At 41.7% G+C, this 20,017-nt stretch overlaps 4 protein-coding genes across 10 annotated transcripts in view; 2 read left to right on the forward strand and 2 right to left on the reverse strand.

The window, feature by feature from the left end:
- The window catches only part of unk (unk zinc finger), an 11,293-nt gene extending 8,928 nt beyond the window's left edge, over positions 1-2,365 (reverse strand). For 4 of the 5 annotated variants that reach the window (XR_009770432.1, XM_061706775.1, XM_061706773.1 and 1 more), the window contains exons 1-2: positions 1,948-2,194; positions 1,381-1,590 (exon numbers count right to left, since the gene is read on the reverse strand). Coding sequence is in view for 4 of the 5 variants with exons in the window: in XM_061706775.1 (XP_061562759.1) it covers positions 1,381-1,590; positions 1,948-2,096 (359 nt within the window). In the remaining variant the exon portion in view is untranslated. Of the gene's footprint in view, positions 1-1,380; positions 1,591-1,947; positions 2,195-2,266 lie in introns of those variants that run through there. The other variant, XM_061706776.1, reaches the window with a different exon arrangement.
- A 130-nt stretch (positions 2,366-2,495) lies between these two features.
- LOC133418268 (histone H3.3A) lies at positions 2,496-5,012 on the forward strand. Its single transcript, XM_061706786.1, has 4 exons — positions 2,496-2,607; positions 3,287-3,424; positions 4,185-4,338; positions 4,415-5,012. Exons 2-4 carry the CDS (start codon positions 3,297-3,299, stop codon positions 4,541-4,543), a joined length of 411 nt encoding a protein of 136 aa, XP_061562770.1. The 5' UTR covers positions 2,496-2,607; positions 3,287-3,296; the 3' UTR covers positions 4,544-5,012.
- Positions 4,651-10,368, reverse strand: si:ch211-250n8.1 (uncharacterized). 2 transcript variants are annotated; one of them, XM_061706781.1, is made up of 16 exons: positions 9,842-10,368; positions 9,639-9,749; positions 8,437-8,512; positions 8,184-8,340; positions 7,556-7,601; positions 7,396-7,454; positions 7,275-7,310; positions 7,140-7,192; positions 6,918-7,050; positions 6,400-6,599; positions 6,267-6,312; positions 6,120-6,185; positions 5,967-6,026; positions 5,800-5,885; positions 5,180-5,274; positions 4,651-5,111 (listed from the first exon to the last, which is right to left on the reverse strand). In XM_061706781.1, exons 1-16 carry the CDS (start codon positions 9,876-9,878, stop codon positions 5,077-5,079), a joined length of 1,296 nt encoding a protein of 431 aa, XP_061562765.1. In that variant the 5' UTR covers positions 9,879-10,368; the 3' UTR covers positions 4,651-5,076. The 2 variants fall into 2 exon arrangements, with proteins under 2 accessions (XP_061562765.1, XP_061562764.1); XM_061706780.1 differs by having other exon boundaries at positions 4,651-5,274.
- Positions 10,369-10,578: 210 nt separating this feature from the next.
- zgc:194990 (uncharacterized protein LOC568410 homolog) lies at positions 10,579-20,014 on the forward strand. Of its 2 annotated transcripts, none has more exons than XM_061706783.1 (10): positions 10,579-10,699; positions 12,552-12,644; positions 12,716-12,814; positions 12,915-13,022; positions 13,729-13,887; positions 14,038-14,178; positions 14,834-14,885; positions 15,004-15,030; positions 15,581-15,607; positions 15,690-20,014. In XM_061706783.1, the coding sequence occupies exons 2-10, from the start codon at positions 12,582-12,584 to the stop codon at positions 16,247-16,249; spliced, it is 1,236 nt and encodes a 411-aa protein (XP_061562767.1). In that variant the 5' UTR covers positions 10,579-10,699; positions 12,552-12,581; the 3' UTR covers positions 16,250-20,014. The 2 variants fall into 2 exon arrangements, with proteins under 2 accessions (XP_061562767.1, XP_061562766.1); XM_061706782.1 differs by having other exon boundaries at positions 10,615-10,699; positions 12,719-12,814.
- The last annotated feature ends 3 nt before the right edge of the window (positions 20,015-20,017 follow it).

Genomic DNA, 20,017 nt, shown 5'->3' on the forward strand with positions numbered 1-20,017 from the left:
ATCCATGTGCGAGAAGGGCGACATTCAGATGGTAATGTTGAGATGACAACACATCATCTAGTATCCTTCTTACAATTGTCCTCAATTTCTACAGTACTTCATATCCTGAATGGCTCACGGACGTATCAGCAGTATAGGTCACTTTTTGACAAAAGGTCCTTTTCAGAGGATACAAATGGTTAAGAAGAAAACAGAAGCAGATTTTTTGCTTGTTTTCCTATCAGGGCCTCTCCTTCAACAAATGTGATGCAATATTGCATTTTTAATCAATTCATGCCAAAAAATATCTAAAAAAAAAAAAAAAAAAGTTAGACTTTATTCCTAGATTATGACAGTTTTCATCCCTTTTCGAAGTTTAAATGTTAATGCACAACTAAACTATACAGATATCTCGCAGTTTGTATGTAAGATGGAATGCACTGTAGTCCATCATTAACCTATGCAAACACGGTAGGGTCATATTTGCAGGGAATGTGTCGGAAAAACACTTTAAGGCCATGGAATACATGTAAAACAATGAAATGAAAGACGAGCAGGCACCACATCCTAGTCACCACATTTTCCAGCTCCTACCCTCAGGTCGGCATTATTAAACAATGCATACTAAAGCCAGCAGACATTCCAATAGTTTCTTCCCTCTTTCCATTGTCTTAAAACAGTTGACTTATAATTCCAGCGACATCTTGCCAATTTTGCACATCTCTGTTGTGACATTATTGCTGCATTTATTGTAGCTTTGTCACTCTGTGTTATTTGCATTACTGCTGTTGATCAGTATTAACATCCTACTGGCCACCTTTAGTGCTTGATGACTCTGTGCCATTTGCACACTTGTCTTATCAGAATTACCGCACTAATAGACACTTTGAGTCGTTTGACAACTTTCTGCATCATTTGCAGAATTGTCATTGTATCAGCAATAGGACATTACTGGTACCCTTACATTGCTCAGTGAATCTCCGTACTTGTGTTTTAATGTCCTAAATGTATATTGTGTTATAGTGGCTTGTTTGCTGTAGTACTAGAGTAGCTGCAACTACCACAAACAAATTCCTTGTGTGTGTTTAACATACCTGGCCAATAAAGATGATTCTGATTCTGAAAAATGATAAGTAAGCCAGAAACTTAGGGTGCATTCCTGTGCCACGTGATGATGTATTCTTACCCCCACTGTGCAAAACTTTCGTTCGTAACCTCAAAGTGTCGTATCCTGGGACCCCGTTTCCAGCCCGGCATTCTACATTATTTATGATGTTACATATAGTATTCTGGCACCTCAAAACACACTGTTTCCTATATTATGTGCGTTGAATCTGTGATAAATCCTCTCTTTCTCCAGTTAGGGATTATGAGACAAAATGTGCTTGTTTTCCCCCTTACTCATCTCCATCAGCACAGGTTCCCGTTCCCTCGTCGTATTTGGTACAGTAAACATCTGGACTGTAGTTGAATGTCCCGTCACGTTTGCGCACAGGCCTGCGGCGCCGCTGGTTCAAGAAGTGCCAGTGGAAACAGGAAAAAGGCCGGTGTTGTGTGCATTTATGCTGTACAAAGAGGGGACACTGCTCCGTTCTGAACTCCTTCAGATATCTGAGAGAGTGAAGCAAACGAGACAGAAATTCATGGTTAGAAAACTATCATTCATTATCTTAACAGTACAGCTTTTTTCTCTCTGTGTGTCGCCTATTTTCATTTCTTGCCGTAATCTGAAACCTTACAACTTTATGTTGCGTTAAAGTCGAATCAATCATTTCCTAACACATTGTATCATTCAAGTTAACCGCTATTGATAATGATTTGTATACTTATTTTGTAGTCAAAAGAGTACCGTATATGGGAAGAATGTTCCCAAATTAGACCACCTTTTGTTTCGAATGCGAACCCGAGTGCACGTGAGTTTGTGTACATTTTACGTATCTTATCGGCTAATAGGCTAACATTACGTACGTGTAGTGCTGAGGTTTTTCGGGCTGCACGTTCAACACGGTTGCGGGAGATGTCGAACCTCCCGCGGAAGAAGTCGACGAGGACGACGAATGACCCCCGGTTGTCGTCCCCGCTGAAGACAACGGGGGCACCTGGTGCGTTCTCGACATTTTAGCCCTCGCTGAAGTCCCAACAACAAGCTTGTTTTTAGCAAAAGAAGCTAGCTCGTCAAGTTAGCATAGAAATCCGCATTCTACAACGATGTGAGTTTGCGCGAGACTGGAGGAAGTAGTACAAATGCCGCGTTCATGTGATGTTGGGATTTTTGAGAACTACATACATTCCCGTGTCTTTCCCATGTCTTTGTTGCCGTGAACCAGAATAGTGTGTCCTGCAGTTAAAGCACAAGCACCTCATTATAATCAAACACGACATTTGAGGAAACACATAAACACAAAAATAAATTCAGTGTGTTGTAGAGCACTGTATTGATTTTTTCGCTGCTTCTTATTGGCTGTACCATGGCCGCGCTCTATAATGTACCAATGAGCACAAAGTGTTTTTACAATATGACGTCACGCCAGACTATTAATACTTGGCCTCAAGCTTCCATCAAGCATTGATCGTTTTCCGCGGTGACCGTGACCTGCCACCTTACAGAACAACAGCAACGTCACAAAGGTAAATATTTTCACTTTGAGTCGTTTATCTTACGAATATGATTTCATTTCTTTGACAGTGCTGTGTAGGCTATTTGTGTCGTTGTGTTGTTAGACTGACGTACAGAGCGTTATGCTAGCCCTAACAAGGACAATGGGCTCGTTTCGACCGCGTTTTTAAACAAATACGATTACCTCACGCTCGTCTGCCTCGTGTTGCTGGTAAGCTTGGCGTTGTTACAAATGTGCCACATGTTCTGAAAACGGATGCGTGTGACGTTAATTACCGGTAAAATAAACCCGTATAAGATTATTCTCAATGTCGAGTGGGGGTGAAATGAGAGCGAAAATGGCGAAGACGACAAACTGACGCTGAATGGCGGCGGGAGACTACAACCGGCTCCTCTTTTTAAAAAAAAAAAAAAAAAAAGTGTCCAGATCACAAATGGTCTACGATGTGACAATTGTGTCGAATGTACAATGATCTCTGTCGTATTTTAAGAGACTGCTAATTTGAGAAGTTGTATTTCAGTTGCGGTGTGCCTACGCTAAATCAGACACATAGTTGTTAGGCGGGAGGGGGATGGGCGCCTTGTTGTGGGCTAGGTTAACATGTTGACACGGCTTGTTCAGTTTCTACATCCCGTGGGCGTATACATATAAGTGTCTCTTAATAATGCGACTTCACTGTTCTCTTGTAGCTAATACGAGATGGCCCGTACCAAGCAGACTGCTCGTAAATCCACCGGAGGAAAGGCACCAAGGAAGCAGCTTGCGACCAAGGCAGCCAGAAAGAGTGCGCCCTCTACAGGAGGAGTGAAGAAGCCCCATCGCTACAGGTGGGTTTCAGACTATGGCCAAAAAAAAACATTTTGATCAATATTTTTATACAGAGAGCGATTTCGAAAATCATTCCAAATAATTATCCCATTCAGGAAGCGCCCCAATAGGAACAGGAAGTATTGCTCGTTAACAAAAAAAGTGTATTTCACTATTTTTCAACAAAATATGTAAAGATTACAGTCAATATTGTTATACAGAGAGCGATTCCGAAAATCATTCCAAATAATTATCCCATTCAAAAAGCGCCCCAATAGGAGCAGGAAGTATTGCTCGTTAAAAAAAAAAATGTATTGCACTATTTTTCAACAAAATGTAAAAATGTCAGTGTAACATGAAATGTAAACACAATGTATTTGAAGAATAATCAAAAAAATCCAATAACCGAATGTACCAAGGGCTAACTGAATGTTGATGTAATGAAAGTTTTGTTGAACCTGGCCTGAATCAGAAAAAAGTCAGACAATAGATGTTTATTGATTTTGGGGCACGAGCTCCTCCTACCTTCCTCTCATCAGTTCACCAAGTAACTTTAGCCTTCTGCTCACTTGCTAATTTAGGCAGCTGAAGGAAGTCTTAACTATGCGTTCGCCCCCTTGTGGTTGGCGAAGTGCAGCGGAGCTTGCGTTTTAATTGTAAATATCGTAGATGATCAGGTGGTGGTAGTCTGATCCTGATTTGAAATGTTATTTAATTGTTCAGCCCTACACATAATCCAGTGAGTCAGTCACCACAACATGCTTGATTGGTTTTCCTCAGGCCGGGCACTGTGGCTCTGAGGGAGATCCGTCGTTACCAGAAGTCCACTGAGTTGCTCATCCGCAAACTGCCCTTCCAGCGCCTGGTGAGAGAGATTGCTCAAGACTTCAAGACCGATCTCCGCTTCCAAAGTGCTGCTATTGGTGCTCTTCAGGTAAATAAACAAAACCCTGTGTATACTAAAAGTTGGCATTTATTCGGTGCTAATATGATGCCATTTGACCCATTAGGAGGCCAGCGAAGCATATCTGGTGGGTTTGTTTGAGGACACCAATCTGTGCGCCATCCATGCCAAGCGTGTCACCATCATGCCCAAAGACATCCAGCTGGCCCGCAGGATAAGGGGAGAAAGGGCCTAAGTACCTCTTGACAGTCGTATGTCAAGATAAATATTTATCATAGTTATGATTTTTGTGGACTTTTTTTTTTTTTTTTTAATTTCTTGGGTATTCTTTTGAGTTAATGACTTTTGTATCGTATTTTAGACATCAGCCATTCCACATGCTAATGGGTAGTTGTGTAGGAATATTTGCTTGTTATGTGGATTGTTGTGACATTTAAGACATCACTGCCCCTCCGCCAAGTTTTTGTGGATAATGACCTCCATCCACGATGATAGTGTCTCATCATTGACCATTTCTGGAACAAAATGCAGCCTGCCCAACAAATGTCTCCACTACTGTTACAACTCTTGGTGCAAGGAGCGAGCAGACCTTATTTTTCTGGACTGCTTTTTACATGTTTTCCAACATTGAACAAAATCCTGGCAGCTACATTTTAATAATTGAGAATTGTCACATCTTTCTATTAAAGTTCTTTATGAGTAGATGTCTTGTGTGGTTAACTGATGAAGCAATTTTGAGTTTGGACTGTTTATTTACACATGTACATTTCATACAGACCACTCTGTGTGCTTGAAACCAGTGGCTGCAAGAGAAAGTTTATGCATTTTAGCTTAAGAACTGTGTATGTAAACCAAGCAGGTATTGTTTTACCTGTACGACAAACTATCTCTTCACACTCCTTAATGCTAGCAGCTTTGAGCACCGCACAGCTGAAGCGTGTTGTTGGGGTTTCTGGTGGTCTGTTTCTGAGAATGACATCACAGTTGTGTATATAATCTAACTGCTCGTGTTTAGAAGTTTGCTGGATACAATTAGGTAAATGAATCACATGTACACATTAGGTAGCCCTGCAAAACCTGAAGCTATCAAAGCCCTGTACTCGGATTATCAGTACTTTCTCAAATGAGAACATTCTGGCAATTACTACCCACACTACCTTGGTGGACCTCCACAATTACAGATCCAATATAAAGGAAGAGTTTTGCAGAGCTATTTTATTTTTTGCTATATTAAAGTCAGCTCTTGGATCAGATTGTGCAAGTGTACCTCATGTGTACAATGATCTCAACCAGGGTGCCGTAGTACAGTGTGGAGATGAGAAAGCATCCAATTTCACTTAATTTGTCTTAAAATATCTTAGTTCATCTATAAATCAGTGATTTACAGGGACAGGCAGAACTATTATGCTTTTCCATTTGGTGGCAGAAGGTACACCCTGGCTTGGAGAAGTTTCATAGCATTCAAAAGCGGAGAGTCCGTGTCATACTTACACCACACAAAAGCCTAATATCGTGTAATCTGGTTTCATGTATCTCCCAACACACGATATGTCTGGATAGTGATATTCACACAGCGTCTAATGAAATTCAACATGATTTTAGTGATTTTGGGGAAAAAAGTTCTCATTCCTTACAATACATGCAGTGTGAATACCCACCAGTTTACTGCTGCTCTCTGTACACGTTAAGTGCGTTTCCTGCAAATCTAAAAGTACTTCCTGTGGGACAAAGGACAGTGGGTGTGTGTTTGTATTTAAATGGTTAGGAAGAACAGCTGTAAAGGGCCTCAAGCGGGGGAATGGTGTGATCACCTTGCTCGGCAGGTTTTCCTGTAACACGTGTGAAATTGCGTGTTGCAACACCTCCTTGGTTCCAAACTAAAAACAGAACATACATTTGTCACAATTAGCCTTACATACCTTCACGATCATTTGCATAAACTAAAAAAAAACATTTACCATTCCAATGTTTTTTGCCCCCAAGAACTGGACAATGTACACAATCCTGCCAAGGAGAGGCAGGAATGTGTTTGTGTCACGTTTATTTAATGTACAGTACATGTTTTATCATTTAGTTCTTGCAACGACTTGCCTTCCCTCTTTGAGACACTGTGTCGGCGGAGAAGTTCTCTGGTCACTGGGAGCAGGGCAGACTTGCAGCCACGGATTCTCTATCCTCAAAGTCCGCAGCATTTTAATGAGAGGTCGATACACCGTCCCGTCGCGGGCACGCCAGCGCACAACACGGATAGATAGGGGGCAGCCTTTAAGCCGTGACAGAACCACACCTGCCTACCAACGATACGAACAAGTTCTGGTGGTTTTCAACATTGGTAAATTGGACTGTGAGACTCGCAACGTTGCTCTTCTACTGTGCAGGTTTAATGATTAAGGGACTACCTCCTTTCCCTTAATAACTTTGAACTTTAATGGAACCCTGCCTCTCTGTACTCTGAGAAGAACTGGTTTGAGGAGATTGTTTTTGAAACACCCATTCATCTTATGTTTAACTTTCATGAAAAAGCTTTAATTCCACAATAATAAATGAATATGTGCGCAGTAGTTAGTCATCTAGAATTGGACACAAGGCATGTGTGAGGGCTTTTCTACCTGTCCGTTCTTGGAATTTCTCAGAGAGGTGCCATTGATCTCGTCAATGACGTCACCGCGGCAGATAAACTTGTCAACATGCGCCTGGCTCCCAGATATCAAGTCCAGAAGGAAGACGCGCCCACTGAGGTAGCTGACAAACAAATTGGGAGGTAATAAAACACTCTCTGACACATTTAAACAACAGATGCAATCAAAGGCGCTTAAATTGATCACACTAACCTCAGGACCATTCCCACCTGTCGACACGGCACCACTTCATATGTCTCGCACACCTGGCAAACAAATACAAAATCATTAGACTGTTCTGGAATTAAGGTTTAATGAATAATAAAGTATTAGCGGTAGTATAGTTACCGGTAAAAGCCAGCTTTCATCCAAAAAACTGCAATTCTGTGGAGACACGTTTCTGTGAGGAAGCTGATTCGCAGCTTCATTAAAGTACCATACTGTGGTCAAGTAATAAAACAGCTCTGACCTCCATGTCAAGGTCGAACTCCATGTGAGATAGAACCAGCAGCAGGGACATGAAAGGTTCTGGAAGCGGCAGACACGTGACGTGTGTTGACATTTGACAATTACCAGACCTATTTACGAAGCTTTGGTGATTGCATTTTTTAAGAACGACAAATATTGACCTAAAAATTCTTCATTCCTGAGGATTGAGAAGGCTGGGCTGTACCACTGAAGGGGGGGGGTAAAGTGTACGTTAATAATACCATTGTTTGATTGACCAGTAAGAATGCATAGACATACAGTAGTAGATGACCACATTGTGTCCCAATCACAAATAAAAATGCTAAATTTGAAACAACTGGGACTTCTTAATAGAAGTTAATGAAGTCAGACCTTAAAAAGTCACGTGAAAAAAAAGCATGGCTGACAATCAAGAAGCTGGTATTTGTGTTGTTTGTGAATAGATCAATTGTTTGTCAGCAGTCCTGACAAAATATTTGTGTAGTCTATTATAGTGCATCGTTTTGGGTGCCGCCATTGTTGTGTGTCATCAGACTACTGCATTTAAAATTTCCCTAATTTTGTGAGTAGTAACTGGAATGGCATTCATTGTGGTTTTTTTTTTTCTCTCCCATGTACAATTTTCTGGACCACTTGGTGTTCTATATGATGTATATTGGACACAAAGGCAGAGTAAATCTAAATCCACTGTATTCTGGTGGAATACAGCTATCGCTAAGGATTAACAACAGAAAAGAAAGATGTCTGATCTTAATTTCGAGACAACTATTCAAAGAGAATGTATGTGACCTCCAAGACTCTGGGAGTGTGCAGGAGGTGAGTGACGAACTGTGGCAGCAACTTGCGTCTGAGAGCCAATCTGAGCAGGTAACGGCCTCGGCCCTGAGCTGAGAGCAGCTTCCTGCAAGCTTTAGTCTGTTCCACAGCCCACGCCACAGTACACAGCCTACAAAGACAATAGGAAATAGCAAGGATTTAATATGTTGTTGTTTTTTTTTTTTTGTCCCTTTATGTTCCACTCCTTCTATCACAAAGGTTATACCGGTCACATGAATCTTGGCGGAGAAGCTGCTCAAAACATTGCCAGTAGTCTCGAGGAACCAGACTGAGGACCGGCTCTGGAAAGAAAGCGCACACACACATTACAGGAATTCTTAATATCTGCTTTAAAAATTAATTGTGTAACTTAGACACTCTCAAAGAATTAACAATATGCTTGTTGTTGAATTAATAGTTCTTAAAAAATAAAAATAAATAAATAAATCTAAATATTATTTTAAAGCGGATATTTGGCCAAGGCACACCCTCGATTCGTCACCAACAAATTGTAGGGCACATGGAAAGTGCATCCAGAAATTATTCACTGCACTTCACTGAGTCTAGATTTGATACGTTACAACTTTATTCCAAAATGGAATATATTCACTTTTTTTTTTTTAAATCACATTTTTTATCCATGTAAATTTCCTAAAAATCTTCATCATAAATAAGAGTAATAAATACAGCAGATATAAAAAGTTCTACACACCACTACTCAAATACCAGACCATGATAATTCAATTTAAAAGTTTTCCCACAATATTGTGACCTATAAATTGTATAACTTATTGATCGTTTTTAATGTCTTTGGGAGGTGAAGTAAAATTAAACAATTGAAATAATCTGGTTGCACAAATGCACATCACCTATTATAACTGGAATGTGGCCAATCACATTCAAACTCATGCTTAAATTGGAGTCAGCACACAACTGCCACCATTTTAAATCCCTCTGATTAAACCTAAATACACTGCAGTTGTTTGAGCAGTCTCTTCCTGACATTTTGTTTGCTTTCTAGCAGAAGCATTAAGGTTTTCTGCTCACACTGACTTCTATTTCAAACTGTTCGTGTTTACTAAAGTCTTCAATTAATCTAAGAAGCATGTTTTTTTTTGGGAATGTGGAAGGGAGGAGGAAGAGAAGCAACTGAGCTAACCACCAAAAATAGACTCCAACTGGAAACGTTGAAAGTCAATCAAAAATGAAAATGATTATGTTTTTATAGGAAGAATGTTTGATACAACTCTTGTACTGTTAGAGATAATCAGATAGTCAGGTGTACCTAATGTTGTGACTTGAGACAAACCCTGCCATCTCTACAGTTAATAATATAGTGATTTACTGACTAATATTAGCGTAGCAGTTAAAGTTCGAGATAGCAAAGGAAAATTGTAGCAACAACAAAAAGAAAAAATGGATACTAACGTTGGAGTCCTTTCCTGAGGAGCAGCTCAAGAAGCTGGCAGCAAGAGGTGAGGTGAGGGTTGCTGTCCGTCACCGTCTGCCCACAATCACACTGCAGGTTCAACAAGCACACTGGCAGGTACACACACGCGGAAGGGGGAGAAAGAAAACAAAAAAAGACAACATAAGCACCCCAATGTTGTGCGAGTGCGAGTCGTCGTTACCTTTGAGGGCGCTGACAAGTGGATCTCTGGGTGCCATATTGACGAATCAGCTCTGATCGAAGCTTCACTTCCGCGAACCGAGCTTCCTCTCACCTCATTGACGCGGGCTCAAACGCCGTTTGAATACGCCGGTTGTTTCCAAATACGTTCCCCAAAATTGGGAATGACTGACTTTAGAATGGTCGCACCTCGAATTCCAAACTGTTCGTCCGCTGTGGTGGCATCTTGTATTCATCCAACGTGACGACCAGCGTGCTGCGTTCAAAGATTCTCTCTAAATGTACGCCTTTTAGAAAATAACAAAATAATAATAGAAGGTCGAAGGAAATATAACCATTTAGTGCTTATAATAATCCCTTCAAAGACCCGGCGATGTATATCCATGTGTATAGTTAAGTTATAGATATGTAAATAACAAGATGAACACAACACAAATCATTTGACGTTGATTTAATCTGCCCATGAAATGCGTCACTAAAGGCAACACCATTTCTGCTCTTGTTTTATTACAGCTGCTAAGAATCCAAATTTGCGGCTGGGCTCGGAGAAGAAGAAGGAAAAAAACGAAAACCCCCATAAAATTTCCATTTAAAATAAATTTTTAAAAAAATTAAAAAATCGGTGGTTTGTCAAGCAATTGCGCCCCTTAGCGGTTATAATACCAACCTGCATCCCACCCTAAGCAACGTGAAGGATAAAGAGAAAGCGCTCAGCCGCTCCTGTCGCAGTCCAAGCACTCATCGAGTATCAAAAGGATGCGCTAAATCAGTCCCAAATTGGAGAACACACCACCGCGGGCACATTGCAAAGTTGTTACGAACGGATATTTCTCTCTCTCTCTCTCTCTCTCTCTCAAAGGTCAGTGCCTTCAAAATTCAAATATCCTGCATCCATTCACATTGTTGTTAATTCTACCGACTATTGGACTAAATATCCTGCTGCTCGTGCACTGTTTATGTTCCTTACATTGTATCAATTTGTGCATATAAAATACATTAGGACACCTCAGTATTGCATTACTGTATGGGGTGCCTATGAACCTTTGTGTACATATGAGCAATTGTGCATGTTGCCGTGACGTCGTTACTGCTATCGCTGACTTGTAAAGCAGAGATTGTTTGCATACAAAGTCACCAGTAGCCAACCTGCGGCCGTCCATCAACAACACACGAGTGCTAATCCTGGATTTCCTCTAATCTGTCAGATCCTCGCCTGCGCAAAACTCCCCTGACACATGCTCAGCACAAATAAACACTCATTTAATTGCATTATTTTGTAATGTATATTGTATTTATGATTTGTTGCTCTAAATTGTTTCTAATACATGGATTGTTTGTAAATATTATATGTATAATACCAATAATTTAAAGATTCAAGGGATTCCTGTTGTTTGTTTATGTATTTAAAAATGTAAGTGCAGTACTACCCTTTAATATTTTTGCTTTTAATGCACAAATTGCTTATAATAATGTGTAATAATAATAAATAATGTGTATTTTAATGGTTTAAGACAGTATAACTATTGATCTTATCTATCTATCTATCTATCTATCTATCTATCTATCTATCTATCTATCTATCTATCTACAATTTCAAGGCTATTCATACAATTAAGAAAAAAACTAGTATATATTCAGCTCATGTATTTATTTCTGTTAACACAGTCAATAATATAACTATTAACAAGGACAGTGACTATTCACAAAGGTCAGGTTTTTGTGATATACAAAAATTAAACCAAGATAAATAATTTAAATTTTTTTCCCCCCACTATTAGTTAACATATAACCTGTTCAACTCAGTAAAAAAAAAAAAATATATATATATTTTAGAGTGGGGAAGTAAAAATAAACAACAGATAAAGTGGTTGCACAAGTGCACACACTCTCTTATAAATGGGGATGTGGCTGTGTTCAAAATTAAGCAATCACATTCAAATTCATGTTAAATGGTGGTCAGCACACACCTGCCACTATTTAAAGTGCCTCTGATTGAACCCAAATTAATTAAGGTGGGAGCATATGGACAATTCTCCCAAAGACTCAAACAAATGCCCTTCAAATATCAAAACACTTTGGGTAAAACTGATGCCAGAGAGGGTGATTTAATGATTATTAGTATTCTTTAAATATTGATGAATGATGAAAAATGGGTTGCAGCAAAAAGGGCACTATTTTCATCCATTTCAAAATGACAGGTGCTTAAACAACACTTGAGGTGTATGTGTGCACACGCCTATTTTTAGTACATTAAGTCTTGAAAGACACCCATTCAAAATCATAATCTTGACGAATCAGCATTTTCTCGCTCCGGTGTAATATTTATGGACAGTATTGGAAGAAATTTAAACCCCCTGAGTAGGGACTGCTGATTCGACAGCTCCCGCAACAACAGCAACACTCGCTCCTGCATTCATTTTTTTGGTTTGCTTTTTTTTTTTTTTTTTTTTTGATGCCACCCACATGTTATAAAACCATGTTGCAATTTTTGCTTTGCCCTGTACGTGCGTAGGATAGTGGGTGTCCTCTCCTGTCCTCTCTTCCTCGCCTCATATACCTGATAATGTGCTGAAAATCCTGCAGTGCTCCACTCACACTCTCTTTCCTCTTATAAATTACATTGCATTGATTTGTGTGGGCGATGTGAGCCGAGTCAGCCTCGTCGCAGGGCGAGTGCCAGTCCCCTCAAGCTTTTTATGATCACTCCACAGGACCTGGACCTCCATTTTAAAGCTGCCAGCATGATGAAGGAATGCCTGCAGTTCCTCATTGAACCGGCCAAAAAGCTCAAGAGCCGATTGAAGGTGCGACGTGGAATTTGTGCGGAATCGGAGCTTTCCAAAATCCGATTTAATCTGTTCTTTCTTGGGTCCAGCAGTCCCGCAAGCGAGTGAGGCTGGAAAAAAAAGAGCTGCTGGTGGAGAGTCAATTATTCGTCATGGAGCTGGCCCGAGAACTCAGCAAAATTTGTCAGGTGACCTCCTCCCGCGTTTCCCAAGCGTCCAACTTTGCATTTATAGTATCAATAAATTGCATTCCTAATTATGATTCAATGTTCTGCGCTGCTCTTTTAGAGGTCCACCATTCTCCAACATATATGGGCCGGTGAGGACGTATGGCCAGCCAGTTTGTGTCGGGACTTTATTACGGAGTGGGCGACTGTGCTGGAGAAGAAAGTGCAGGTACAACTATATCTAACATATTCCACCAAGATACAGTAGATAGTGTCATAAAGTTGAGTATGACTCTATGGACAAAGCAACAAAAGAGGAAAAAACTACTTTCTGGTTTATGGAAAAATATGCTAGATTTTTGGATTAGAGAAACGGGAGTCTACCATTTTCATTTTATATGGGTGGAATGGTTCTGCTGTGAAACCCGCCCCCCACCCCCCAAAAAAATCCTCTATCTGCATTTTTGCCAGATTTGGACCTAAATTCACTCGTTCTCTTCAGCATCATATACTGTACCATAACCACAAACCCATTTTTAACATCTTAATTGATTTTTAAAATGTGGGGAATCCTCACACATGAGAAAAAAAAGTGTGTTTACTGCTGTTATGTGTGGTGTACTCGAGATGATCAACAAAGCACACTAAACACACACACAAACCCACACGCACACAGTCCATGGCTTGGCCACACTGGGGGTGGTTCGGAGTTGCGATCGTAAATACTGAAAGTTTAACATTTACAAATGTTGCCCCAACTGTTTTCTGAGCAGATCGAGGAGGAAAAAAATCACTTTTAACACACCCCACACTGTTCGGGATAAACTTTGAGACATCCAATAATTGAGCCTTTGTCACGGGGAAATCAGGGTCAAATTAGGGTGTATGTTATATTGGGTTGTGGTCCAATAAACTTCACTGTATGTCTTGTGTAGCCCACAGTCAGCCTGTCAGACTGCCAGTACCACAGGCCGGAGAAGATTGACTGGAGAGGTCACCTCCTTTGCATCCTGGAGGCAGTAGAGGAGTGCGATATGGGGCCTCACAAGAGGGTCATCATGGAGTGGACGCGGGAAATTAAAAGCAGGCCTCAGGTGAGAGTGGTGTTCACTTCACGATTAAAGTGTGACCCAGTCTGATAAAGATGATTACTATAAACCCTGCCCTTGACAGTCATCCTCATCATACAAGGCCGTCATCAGAAAGCCTTTAGTGAATGTTCCTATTGTATTCTCGTCTTGTAGCCCACCGTGTGGCCCGGCGAGCCGGTGCTCATGATGCTGGACGACTTGGAGTTTCAGTGGAAGAGGGGTCGTCTGCCCAACCTTCTCCCAGCTGTGGAGCTTGTTATGCTGGCTGTGCTGAACGCAGACAGCCCTGTCAAGGTCCGTGCTCTTTTTGTTGAGAACCTGAGAATTTGGTGCAGACTGGGTGCATATGCAGGCTATGTCCACATTGAAATAATAAAAACAAACTTTGTTTGTCAAAGTGCTCAAACAACAGGTGACTCTGTAAACATTTAAACTGTGAGGCAATTTCAGTCAGTCGCAAGCCTAACTAACTAACTAATTACCTGAGGTATGTGGGTACAAGTAACTAATGAACTAAGATACAAAGTTAATAAATATTTAAGGTACGACACTACAAAAATCCCTCCATCCATTTTCCATAACCGCTTATCTTCACTAGGGTTGCGGGCGTGCTGGAGCCTATCCCAGCTATCTTTGGGCGAGAGGCGGGGTACACCCTGAACTGGTCACCAGCCAATCACAGGGCACATATAAACAAACAACCATTTATGGGCAATTTAGAGTCCAGAGCACCCGGAGAAAACCAACACAGGCACGAGGAGAACATGCAATCTCCACACAGGCAAGGCCAGATTTGAATGTGGGTCCTCAGAACTGTGAGCCAAATGTGCTAACCAGTCGTCCATTGTGCCGCCACACTAGAGTGTACAAACAAAAAAGAAAAACAAACTAAGGTTGAAAGAACCTAACTAGCTCAGGTAAAAAGCTCTTCCATTGCATGTGTTTATAGGAGGACATGACCAGGGAATGGCTGGTCAGAAAGCAGAGAAACCAGAACATGGGTGAGATGTCCTCTTACCAACTACAATACATCAATATCTATTTACAAAGAAATGCATTGAAGCATGTTGGATTTTTTGGAAGATGGAGGAAATATCATGTTTTTTCCTTGCTTTGCAGATGCTGTCCACTACATACCCCATGGTGGTAAGCAGAAGTGATGGACTACTGTAAAACTAACTAACTAGCTAACTAACTAACCAGCTAACCAGCCAAATAACTAACTAACTAACTAACTAACTAACTAACATCAATTGGTACCAACTAACGAACTAACTAACTAACAAACTAATGAATACCCGTTGGTACCAACTCACCAACTAACTAACTAACCTAAAAAGGCAGTAACTAACTTGCTAAGGTACACAGTTACTAACCTTCTGACTAAGGTGTGAGGGTACAAAAATACCCAAAACTAACAGAAATAAAAAGGTACTAACAAACATAACTGTTGAACAACAGTACAAAGGTAAGCCCAAACATCTAACTATGATGTAATACAAATGTAACAAAGAACATTTTTCATAGTGAAAATATTACAAACACAATTTGTATTTGAATGTACTCCAATGATTAATTGTCTTTAAAAAAAAGAAAAATTCAGTGAGTGCCCAAAAGTCTTATGTTGCCCTACTTAAAAATAAATATTCTTAGTAGGTCATAACTTCATGATATTATTTGTCTTTCTTCTATACAGTGTGGAACTGGATCTTTGAGGCCTCAGGTGTGTAAGTCTTCTTGATCAGCAAGTCTCATGTCAGACTTGAGATTCTCTAATATTGAGTTCTGGTCATGTGCCACCACAGAGGACGTGTTGCTGGACCCAGACTCAGCCAACCCAGACCTGCTGATCTCTACTGATGAAAAGAGCATGCGATGCGGCCTGGAGCGCCGCGACGTCCCGTGTTGCAACGGCCGCTTCGACGCCTGGTGGTGCGCCGCGGGTCAGGAGGGCTTCGCCTCCGGACGCCACTACTGGGAAGTGGAAGTGGGCCAACGGGACTGGCGTCTGGGTGTGGCTAAGGCGTCTGCCGTGAGGCGAGGTTTCCGCTCTCTCAACACAGACACGGGCTACCTGACCCTGCGTCTGGAGAGGGGCAAGGATGTGAAGGCCTTGACGGTGCCCGCTACCTCGCTGCCTCTGAGCCTGGCGCCCAGGAAAGTGGGTGTGTACCTGGACTATGAGCAGGGCCAGTTGTCCTTCTATGACGTCGACAAGCGCTCCCACGTGTACACCTTTAATGAAAAGTTCACAGAGCAGCTCGTCCCCATATTCGGGACTGTGGAGGTGCTCAAGGACCTGGTGATCAGGCCAGCAGGGGTCAAACAACGGTGCCTCTGTCCTGGGCCATGCCTCTGGAACTGAACTACACAACATCACACAGCGTTTCTAGGAGGGGCAGTCAAAAAGTAACGAGCCCAATTTAATTCAACCTACTAATAATAGATTTTTACTGCCCAGAAATGTTCACGGTTTGTAGTTTAAATACTTGTTTGAAGGTTTAAATATTTGTTTAAGCCTGTCCTCTCCATCCATCCATTAATTTTCTACCGCTTATCCGAGGTCACGGGGGTAGTAGCTTTAGCAGGGACGCCCAGACTTCCCTCACCCCACCCACTTCATCCAGCTCTTCCGGGGGGATCCCGAGGTGTTCCCAGGCCAGCCGAAGGACGTAGTCTCTCCAGCGTGTCCTGGGTCGTCCCCGGGGTCTCCTCCCGGTGGGACCTGCCCGGAATACCTCACCAGGGTAGCGTCCGGGAGGCATCCGAATCAGATGCCCCAGCCACCTCATTTGCCTCCTCTTGATGTGGAGGAGCAGCGGCTCTACTCTGAGATCCTCCCGGATGACCGAGCTTCTCACCCTATCTCTAAGGGAGAGCCCGGACACCCTGCGGAGGAAACTCATTTCGGCTACTTGTATCCGGGATCTTGTTCTTTCGGTCACGACCCACAGCTCGTGACCATAGGTGAGGGTAGGAATGTAGATCGATCGGTAAATCGAGTGCGTCGCCTTTCGGCTTAGCTCCTTCTTCAACACAACGGAATGATACAAAGTCACTGCAGACGCTGCACCGATCCGCCTGTCGATCTCCCGTTCCATTCTTCTCTCACTCGTGAACAAGACCCCAAGATACTTGAACTCCTCCACTTGGGGCAGGATCTCATCCCCGACCTGGAGAGGGCCAGCCACCCTTTTCCGACTGAGGATCATGGTCTCAGATTTTGAGGTGATGATTCTCATCCCAGCCGCTTCACACTCAGCTGCAAACTGCTCCAGTGAGAGTTGGAGATCACGGCTTGATGAAGCCAACAGAACCACATCATCTGCAAAAAGCAGAGATGCAATACTGAGGCCACCAAACCGGACCCCCTCTACACCTCGGCTGCTCCTTGAAATCCTGTCCATAAAAGTTATGAACAGAATCGGTGACAAACGGCAGCCGTGGCGGAGTCCAACCCTCACCGGAAACGAGTCCGACTTACTGCTGGATATGCGGACCAAACTCTGACTCCGGTCGTACGGGGACCAAACAGCCCGTATCAGGGTGTTCGGTATCCCATACTCATAGGAGCTTTTTAACCACCTCGGTGACCTCAACCCCAGAGATAGGAGAGCCCGCCTCAGAGAACCCAGACTCTGCTCCCTCATAGGAAGGCGTGTCGGTGGAATTGAGGAGGTCTTCGAAGTATTCTCCACACCGACACACAACGTGTGTCGGTGTGGATAATAAACAACGTGTGTAACAAAAAACAACGTGTGTCGGTGTGGATAATAGATTTTTACTGCCCAGATTCACATTCACACTCCGACACTGTGTCGGTGTGGAGTGCCCAACGTGTGCCCATCCCCTCTATACACAGTGTTGATGGTGCACTGCTTCCCCCTCCTAAGACGCCGTCTTTCTCCATTGCCTCACCAAAGTCCTCCCATGCCCGTGTTTTTGCTTCAGCGACCACCAAAGCTGCATTCCGCTTGGCCACCCGCCTGTCCTCTCGCTGTCAGCCATTTTGGAAATGACATAATTGCTGGATGCCCATCAGAAGTAGAGAGCTGTGATTGAATGTTTTGCTTTGTATGGGGAACCACCACTAAACATTTTCAAAAGGTTGCAAAACATGTATGGGCAAGCTGCAATAGGCTACAGCATAGTCAAAAAGTGGGTGTCCAAGATCAAAGGCGTAGAACAAAAGCCTACTTTGAGAGACCTCTTTGGCAAGCAAAGGAGCAGTCGACCATATTCGGCAGCAATCCTGGAATAGTACTAGGCTCTTGTTGTTATTTAAAAAAGCAAACAAACAAACAAAAAAACCTACAAACAAGTATTTCAGCTCCAAACAGTGGAAATTTCTGAAAAAGATTTCAAATATTAGTAGGTTAAATTTAATTGGACTCATTAATTTTAAACTCCATCTCATATTATGATATGAGAAAGTGGCTGGTTGTGTATTTGGTACCGGGGCCTTTACTGCGGATTTAAGCAACTGAATCCACCTCTGAATATAACCACTACCGCAGTTATAGATACCATCAAAAATGCAATACAGTGGAATGTCCAAGCCCTGCCGTGAAAAGTGACGGTGTGCAAGTAATTGACGCCCCCCCAATAAAGGTTTAGAATTGTCTAAGAATGCCACAAGATGGTGGCAAAGCACTGCGTTTGACTAAATGAAACTCCTCAACTCACTTCAACATAGTTTCTTGGCACCAAGAAGCCACAAGATTGTTTGCAAAGCACTATTTTTTGCTACATTAAGCTCCTCGATTCACTTCATCATAGTTCTTTGGCACCAAAATGCCAAAAGATGGTGGCAAACCTTTGTGTAAATGAAGCTCCCAATTCACATCAAAATACTTCCTTGGCATCGAGATGCCTCAAGATTGCACCAAAGTAATACTTTTATTGCTTTTGAATGAGCACAAAACCAGCAAATAGGTGAGTTTTCAGCAAATAACAGAGGATAAGTAAACAAACAAAAAAATTATGCAAATAAATAGGTTAATTCACCCTCCTAAAAAAGGTTTATAATTGCCTATAGCTGCCACATGATGATGACAAAGCACTACTTTTATCTAAATGAGTCGCCTCGTTTTACTTCATCACAGTTCCAGAGATGCCACAAAATGTGCCAAAGTAATACTTTTATTTTGCAGATAGGTGAGTTTTTCCCAATTGCAATTAATGGAGGATATGTTCCAAGAAAAACAAAAAAGGTGAATTTGCTGAATGACTGAATGAATAGAATGTCGTCGCCTCACACGGAGGCTGAAATATGAAAAAAAAAGATCCCAATTAACATCCACATGTACTGGAAGCAACCAAGAGAAATGCTACAAAACGAAAAGTACAGACTGTTGGGAATATTTAGTCCAATTTCATGGAACGAATGTTAGGTTGCAAATGTATGTCGGTGTTTAAACCAGCAGAGAAGATGCCCCACTGGTATGAGCATATTTTAAGCATAAAAAAATCTAATTCAGTGGAACCACCAATTTCAAACACAATGCCACACTGGTTCACTTCCATAGGAAATAACGCAATGTCAAATAATTAGTCTGAAACTGTTGCCATCATAAAACCTTAATTAACTTTACAGGAAATGTTTTATGTATAGGGGGTTCTCAGTTTATGAAAAAGTTATATTCCTATGACGGTGACATTAAATGGGAAATTCTTCGACTTCTGTGGTTCCATTGCATCCAAAATGTATATAGAAACACCAATAGCATAGAAAGAGCTTCATTCTCCCCTGGGTTACATCATGGATCACAGAGTGAAATACAGTATTTGCCTAGTGTACAGTATGTTTTCAGCTTGATTGCTTTTTATACAGTTTAAATGTCTGACAGATTTGTCGTATTTGTAAAGGGCTTTTTTTGCAGGATGGATTTCTTTCTTTTGTTTTGTACATGGGGGTTGATAAAAACATGCTGACTAAAGGCAAAACACAAAAGTGTAATTGTGCTTTTCCCAAAGCTACTTTGGAAGAAAAAGGGCAAACTAAAGCCGACAACTTGCATGTTCACAGAATTTCATGTAATAAGTTGAATTTTGCTTTGCTTGCTACTTTGCTGAATGATTTTGCATCACTGCCAATGTACCCCCCCACCCTACTACATCAATAAATAACCGG

This window comes from Phycodurus eques, chromosome 19, assembly GCF_024500275.1.
Source record: "Phycodurus eques isolate BA_2022a chromosome 19, UOR_Pequ_1.1, whole genome shotgun sequence".
Lineage (NCBI taxonomy): Eukaryota > Metazoa > Chordata > Actinopteri > Syngnathiformes > Syngnathidae > Phycodurus > Phycodurus eques.

Coding starts and splice junctions, on each gene's coding strand:
- si:ch211-250n8.1 (XM_061706780.1), bottom strand. CDS start 9,878: ATGGCACCCAGAGATCCACTTGTCAGCGCCCTCAAAG. Junction 7,455..7,555: donor CAGGAATGAAGAATTTTTAG/GTCAATATTTGT, acceptor TGCCGCTTCCAG/AACCTTTCATGTCCCTGCTG. Junction 6,186..6,266: donor GGGCAAAAAACATTGGAATG/GTAAATGTTTTT, acceptor TTCTGTTTTTAG/TTTGGAACCAAGGAGGTGTT.
- LOC133418268 (XM_061706786.1), top strand. CDS start 3,297: ATGGCCCGTACCAAGCAGACTGCTCGTAAATCCACCGGAGGAAAGGCA. Junction 3,425..4,184: donor AAGAAGCCCCATCGCTACAG/GTGGGTTTCAGA, acceptor GGTTTTCCTCAG/GCCGGGCACTGTGGCTCTGA. Junction 4,339..4,414: donor CTGCTATTGGTGCTCTTCAG/GTAAATAAACAA, acceptor TTGACCCATTAG/GAGGCCAGCGAAGCATATCT.
- zgc:194990 (XM_061706783.1), top strand. CDS start 12,582: ATGATGAAGGAATGCCTGCAGTTCCTCATTGAACCGGCCAAAAAGCTC. Junction 13,023..13,728: donor TGCTGGAGAAGAAAGTGCAG/GTACAACTATAT, acceptor TGTCTTGTGTAG/CCCACAGTCAGCCTGTCAGA. Junction 13,888..14,037: donor AAATTAAAAGCAGGCCTCAG/GTGAGAGTGGTG, acceptor CTCGTCTTGTAG/CCCACCGTGTGGCCCGGCGA.